Source organism: Xylona heveae (genome assembly GCF_001619985.1).
Source record: "Xylona heveae TC161 unplaced genomic scaffold L228scaffold_10, whole genome shotgun sequence".
In the NCBI taxonomy this organism is placed as follows: Eukaryota; Fungi; Ascomycota; class Xylonomycetes; order Xylonales; family Xylonaceae; genus Xylona; species Xylona heveae.
In genome coordinates, this window is record NW_017264202.1 from 43,507 (window position 1) to 50,044 (window position 6,538).

The 6,538-nt window shown below is 49.0% G+C and overlaps 2 protein-coding genes across 2 annotated transcripts; one reads left to right on the forward strand and one right to left on the reverse strand.

The window, feature by feature from the left end:
- The first annotated feature begins 393 nt into the window (after positions 1-393).
- L228DRAFT_249827 (hypothetical protein) lies at positions 394-2,130 on the forward strand. Its single transcript, XM_018333178.1, has 4 exons — positions 394-540; positions 618-712; positions 866-1,016; positions 1,106-2,130. Exons 1-4 carry the CDS (start codon positions 431-433, stop codon positions 1,866-1,868), a joined length of 1,119 nt encoding a protein of 372 aa, XP_018185708.1. The 5' UTR covers positions 394-430; the 3' UTR covers positions 1,869-2,130.
- Positions 2,131-3,639: 1,509 nt separating this feature from the next.
- On the reverse strand, positions 3,640-6,081 carry L228DRAFT_213466 (hypothetical protein; the record flags this gene model as incomplete). Its single annotated transcript, XM_018329984.1, has 3 exons — positions 3,640-4,575; positions 4,650-5,361; positions 5,747-6,081. 3 exons carry the CDS (start codon positions 6,079-6,081, stop codon positions 3,640-3,642), a joined length of 1,983 nt encoding a protein of 660 aa, XP_018185709.1.
- Positions 6,082-6,538: the final 457 nt, after the last annotated feature.

The following is a 6,538-nucleotide window of genomic DNA, read 5'->3' on the forward strand; positions in this document are numbered from 1 at the left end:
CGCAACTTGTACGGCTGGCTGACATAAGCTATCTGGTTCATTGCCAGACGCTCTATGGATACTTGGTTCGTTTCAGCACCAGCGCGCGTAATCGAAACGTAGACATCACCAACACCCGCACATGCATCCATGAGATCTCTTTTATTGAATTCTCTAAAGACGAACGTAGAGCGTAGTTTTGTCAATATACAAGTGCTACTGAATTATTTCTTTGCACATGCTGCTCACTAATACGGTTCGTGGAAAGATGACCTGAAGTAGGTAGGTACCTACTACGTAGTTTTGGGTATTTCGCTTGAGTGAGGGCTGGGCCCTGGAAACCCACAACGGAAGTTGCCGTAACGAGAATCTCCCATCGCCAAACGGCTCAACGCCAGAACAGTCGCAAAGAAATCCTCAGCGACAACATCGACAGACGACGACAGCCAAAATGACCACCCGCCCTACGGTCACGATCATTGGGGCCGATGGCTCGGCCAGCGATGCCACCCTGCCTCTCCCGGCTGTTTTCAAGTCGCCCATCCGGTCGGACATTGTTCAGTATGGCTCTCCATCGACGGAATTTTCGTCACGATACATGAAGGAATAAAGGAAAGGTTCTGACACGAAGGTCGCAGGTCCGTCCACACCGGTATGGCGAAGAACAAGAGACAGCCGTATGCTGTGAGCGAGAAGGCTGGTCACCAGACCTCCGCCGAGTCCTGGGGTACCGGTTAGTACAGGCTTTTTTTCACAGAAGTTAGGAGCCTGGAAAGGATAGGGTTCTCGAGGAGAAAAAATTTTTCTTCGTCGAGGGAAGACCACTATGGATTTTCACGGCTTGGGTCAGTGATTGGATTGTTACTGACAATTCTCCAAAAATTAGGTCGTGCTGTCGCTCGTATTCCCCGTGTTTCTGGTGGTGGTACCCACCGTGCTGGTCAGGCTGCTTTCGGTAACCAGTGCCGTTCTGGTCGTATGTTCGCGCCCACCAAGGTCTGGAGAAAGTGGCACCAGAAGATCAACCTGAACCAGAAGTATGTTTGTTCCAATTACCCATCAATCGGAATGATGGGAGAAACAGAGTCATGGAGACGGACAAAGAAGACTAACATTTGGATGATAGGCGGTTCGCTACCACTTCTGCTTTGGCTGCTACTTCTGTTCCCGCTCTCCTCCTTGCCCGTGGTCACCACGTCTCCACCGTCCCGGAGGTTCCCCTCGTTGTTTCCTCCACCGCTTTCGCCAACGCTGCCATCAGCAAGACCACCGCTGCTCTTGCTCTGCTGAAGGCCGTCGGTGCTGGCGCCGATGTCAACAAGGTCTACGGCTCTCGCAAGCTCCGCGCTGGTAAGGGTAAGCTCCGTGGCCGGAGATACCGCCAGCGCCGTGGCCCCCTTGTCGTCTACGCCCCCGAGGAGGACGGCAAGGAGCTCGTCAAGGCTTTCCGCAACATCCCCGGTGTTGAGACTTGCTCCGTCTTCGCCCTGAACCTCCTCCAGCTCGCCCCTGGTGGTCACCTTGGCCGTTTCGTCATCTGGACCTCGTCCGCTTTCGGTGCGCTCGACAAGATCTACGGTGACGGCAGCGCCCCCGCCGCTCTCAAGAAGGACTTCCTCCTGCCCTCCAACGTTGTCTCCAACGCCGACATTGGCCGTCTCATCAACTCCTCTGAAGTCCAGGCCGTTGTCCGCCCCGTCAAGGGTGGCGCCCAGACCAAGCGTGCCGTTGTGCAGAAGAAGAACCCTCTCCGCAACAAGCAGGTCCTTCTCCGTCTCAACCCTTACGCCTCTGGCTACGCCAAGGCCCACCTTGGCCAGGAGAAGATCAACACCGAGAAGCCCAAGCGCGCCGGCGAGACCTTCAGCACTGTCCTCCACGAGAACTAGGAAAAAGTACTTGGCTTTTTTTACGGGTTCCGCATTTGGTTGTGACGGGTTGCTTTGTTGGGGTGATCTTGCGCATTTGTTTCTCCAAAATCTTTTTTTCTCCATTTTCTTAACACTATTACATTGATACTAGTCTAACAAATGACCAAATTTCAAAAGGGCTAGCTTATCATTCTTCTTGGGTCTCTTTCTACGGAACATGTAACTTTGTGCGTGTTGTATTATTTGTGATGAAGTAATGAATATTTTGGGACAAACCAGGAATACTTTCCCCTTGACCTTTAAAAAATAAGCGCCCATTGAACCATCTACGATCTTGTTTTACGTTCCCATCCCTTCGATCTATATGTTCTCTTGAGTATATAAAACGATTTCACGTCCCATGGATCAAACAGACAGGCAGGACGGGAACATGTGTTATCGTTTTTCTCACTGTAGACTTTCGAGATTTAACCTTTTTTTCTTGACGCGCTGAACACGACTTACCGAGCCTGCCATGTCATATTCGCAGCTTCGTTACTGATAATGTAAGAGCATTATCATTAAAAAAGTCCTTTTTCCTGCGGAGTGAACATGATACTTTTGATATTGGTTCAAGAGAATTCAGAAATTCAAAATTAAAAACTAAAATAAACAAATAAAAACAAAGAAAAGGTGAACATCACATTTCTAAATGAAGCAAATGCATCATAATATTCAGGAACGTCTATATGTATTTATTTATATATGTATGGATGTATGTAAGTGTGCAATGTGCAATGTGTCTACTTCATGTGCCATGTACGTACCTGACCTGGTATGCCTTGTTCAAAATCAGACATAACAGTGGAGAAAAAATGGGACAACTAAAAGAAAATGAAGAAGAGAAAAAAAAAAGAAAAAAAAAAAAAAAATAGGTGAACGCGAATTATAAGGAAAACAAAAAAAATGAGAAGAAAGAGGAGAAAGCGGAGAGCAAAAAATGTTCCGTTATATGGATATGTGATGAGGAAATATTACATGAGTAAAGTGAACAAGGAGGAAGACGGCGGTGTTGAACCCAAGCATCTCGAATTTTCCTTTGGTATCCAACGCGAATCCATAGTAACGACGATGATGATCGCGAGCCGTTGAGCTCTCGGTAAATTGTGAAAATTGCGAGTAAACAAAAACAAACAATAAAAAAGGTGAATAAAGCAGACTATAGATATACAGGGTAATATACGTAAGAACGCTCATGGATTCTTGACGAAACGAGTCAGACACACAGACACACGAACAGAGAAACTGATATCAAGACTGTATCGAGACCCGAAAAGGCGCGCCGCGCCGTGCTGCCAGTAACATGTCCAAATGAATCCAAAAATATACATATACAGGAAAAGAAATGCAAAACCAGGCAGAAAAAGAAGAAGGAAAAAAAAAAGAAAAAGAAAAACCACAGAAACGCCGATCATAGCGGCCGTGTACCTCGTTAGAAATGAAATAGAAAACATGAATTTACAAAAATGTATAGATATAATGTATATATATGTCGCTGATCAAATGTTGTGGATTATTTCGTTGCTTGAAAGAAGACCCAAACTGTTATAATCCTTTTGCGAGTAGCCCGCCGGGTGAGAAACGCCAATTGAAATAGTAGTTGAAATTTTGTGCGTCATAATGGGGGCGAATATCCCTTGCCAGAGGGACGCCCATGTCGATAATCGTCTGCTTCGTTAACCCGGAGATACATATGCATCAAAGATATATATAATGTCACGCAATAATTTAGATCCACCCGATTTGAGAATCAAGGACTGGGGAGAATGTCGGAATACCACGCCGTGGGAGTGGAATAGACTAGATCGAGGTCCTGCGGACAATTGTCCTTGGACTCTAATGGAAATTGCATCGCGAAGATTACCTGATCTGCTTGGTCGGAGGACTGGTTGAGTACCGCGCGGCTCAGCTCAGCGATCCGACCGAGAATAGCTTTTGCTTGCATTCGAGGACTGGCCCAGAACACCCCAACGTCGCCAACCAGTGCTACTCCCTCGTTCATGCCGTTAAGAATGGTACGCCAATCAACGACTCTTCCGCGGGCACTAAGAATGTCGCATGCTGTCAAGGTGGTGAAGCTGACAAACGGGGGGATGACCGAAGCGTTCCGGCCTGGAAGCATGTGTTTGGTCTGGTTCAGATCGCGTACAATCTGGAGCCACCGTTGGGAGCATTGCCAGGCTTGGAATATGTTTCTGCGAATGCTTTGGGAAGAGAGGCAAGCTCCTCGAGCATATCGGTTTAGTTTCATCACCGTGGCGAAATGCACGGCGTGAATGCCCAAATAAATACCGATACGGCCATCTTGGATACTGCGACCAAGGTTTTCCGATGACTCAATAAAAGGAGAGGGAAGGCTGTTACGCCACTCTGCCAACCGTTGCTCCGCCCGGGCGTAGAAGGATTCATAATTGTTCTTGTAGCTATTGACCGAGCAATGGACTGTCCGATACACATCCCGGGCGACTTCCATATAAATTGAAGCGATCTGGACGAGGAAACCCATAGGGTTAATATTTCGCTCGTTGACAGAACGGCAAAGCTCCGAATTAATTATTTTATTGTCAAAGAACGGCGCAGAGCTTTCAACTCCGTCCTCAAACAAATCATCTCTGCAGGGCAACCGCAAAAACACGTCTTCGTCGTTCAAAATGGCAGGACTGCAAGTATCAAAACTGAGGATGCGCTAAATAATGTGAAGAATGTGAGTTGGCAAATGCTTCGGACAATTTATATTCGCAAGGTAAAAATTGGACTTACGTCGGCTAGATAAACCGCCCAAAAAGTTCGTCGTCGGACTTCTTTGATAGCGGCAGATGTATGGGCATACCCTAGGCTATCATCGACTTTCATCTCCCCCAGAGGAACGTATTCAGAATGAAGCCCAAGCGCACTTGCAGTTCTCAGGGATGAACCCGCATACTCCCACGCCTCAGCCTTTTGACCTTCAGCGAAACAGTATAGGGCCATTAACAGACGAGACTGGCAGAGTTGGACGCTAGGCTTGTTCCAGTGACGCTCCAAAGCACAGCGCGATAACCCGGCAAATGTTTCCGCATAACTTTTATGCTCTTGTCGCGGAGAGAGATGGGCAGCGACGGCCATGATGGTATAGAGAAGCATAAGATCTCTATCTGATTTATCTTTTGCTGTCTTTGCCCAAAGAAGAAATGGCGTGGAGGGGAAGAGAGACAAACACTGGTGGTTGATATGGAGAAAGTAGACCTCCATCAACTGACCTGTCAACTCCGGATCAGACTGGTAAGGGTCAACGTGTAATTGGAAGACAGAGTGAGTCCGGGTGAGAGCAAGGTCTCGCGGCGGTGATTTCGTTGCGTAGACAAAATGCCCCTCGGACGACCCTTTTCGCTGAGGCAACATTTTATCGGAGCCCAAGCCTTTCAGCATCCCCCACGACAGCTCCGGTGAGAGTTGACCTTCCATCTTCTTCTTCTTTTCGGCGAGAAAGTTCCTCTCCTGGTCGATTCCCAGAGTGCCGCTGCCAACATGAACATCCAATGCGGCAGGCGAGGGATCTCTGCGTCTCTTCAAGGAAGGAGATTGCTGCTGAGGGTTTAGGCCAGTGTAGGGTTCAAAGGCTCTGGGCGGTGTCTCTGGTGAGCTTCCGACGTCAATTTTCGGTTCAGCTGAGTGAGCCTCTGGACTTGTTTGAAAACCTCGGGGCCTGGAACATTTCCGAGTTAGCCGTGATGCTTCTCGAAACGACAGACCTTGAATGATGAATATGACATGTTCCATAAACGGAGAGTTTGCCTCAACATTCTGCCTAGTTTGTGACAAAAGGCCCGGATGCCCGTACGGTTGCATATTCCGAGAAAAGACAAAAATATACTTACGCATTCTGGAAACGACACTCTCGCCCGAATTTCTCGCACTGAACACATTTGGGGAAATCAGGCTCGCACTTTATTTTCTTCTCCCGACAAGTCAGGCATGCGACCGCTAGTCGCTTTCGAGGCTTGCCCGCTTTTGTTACTCCCCACTGAGCATTAACCACCTCGCCGTCAATGACCGTTTTACAATGCGTTCCATCATCGTAAAAATAACACGGACCTTCTCCGGGTACATCATGCTCTGCTATAAATCGCGGCAAGAACTGAGCACCGGTCCAGATTCCCCGCGGCCGTGATCCGCTGGTTGAAGTTCGGCGTCTCGCCTCTTGTGAAGGCATGGTGGTGCTCTCAGTGCTGAACCGCCTGTGTGAGCCCAAGAAAGGAGCAAAAGATTGGGAAGAAAAAGACGTTGACAGAGGCGCAGGTATGGGCATTTGCGGTTCTGGGAGTCGTAGCACAGCAGCCGGCCCATGGATCGCTCCTTCTGATGCGACGGGGGCAGAGGGTCTCCGGTCTCTTGCTGAGGTGACGTAGGACGCAGGGGGGCCATCAAACGCACGCGACGCTGGAGGCGGGCCTCGAATACCCAACGATTGAGATTCCCTGCCGAACGACGTGTGCAGAGGGCTTGGCGGGCCGCCCGACGGGGCCGCCGAGCTATGAGGCTGGGAGGTGGGGTTGAAGGCGTCCGGTGTGAGTATCTGGCTGACAGATGGCAGGGGAGGGTGCCAAGCCTGATTGTACTGGCCCTGCAATGGGGGAGAGCGCTGCTCATAATGGTCTGAAGCAGCCGAT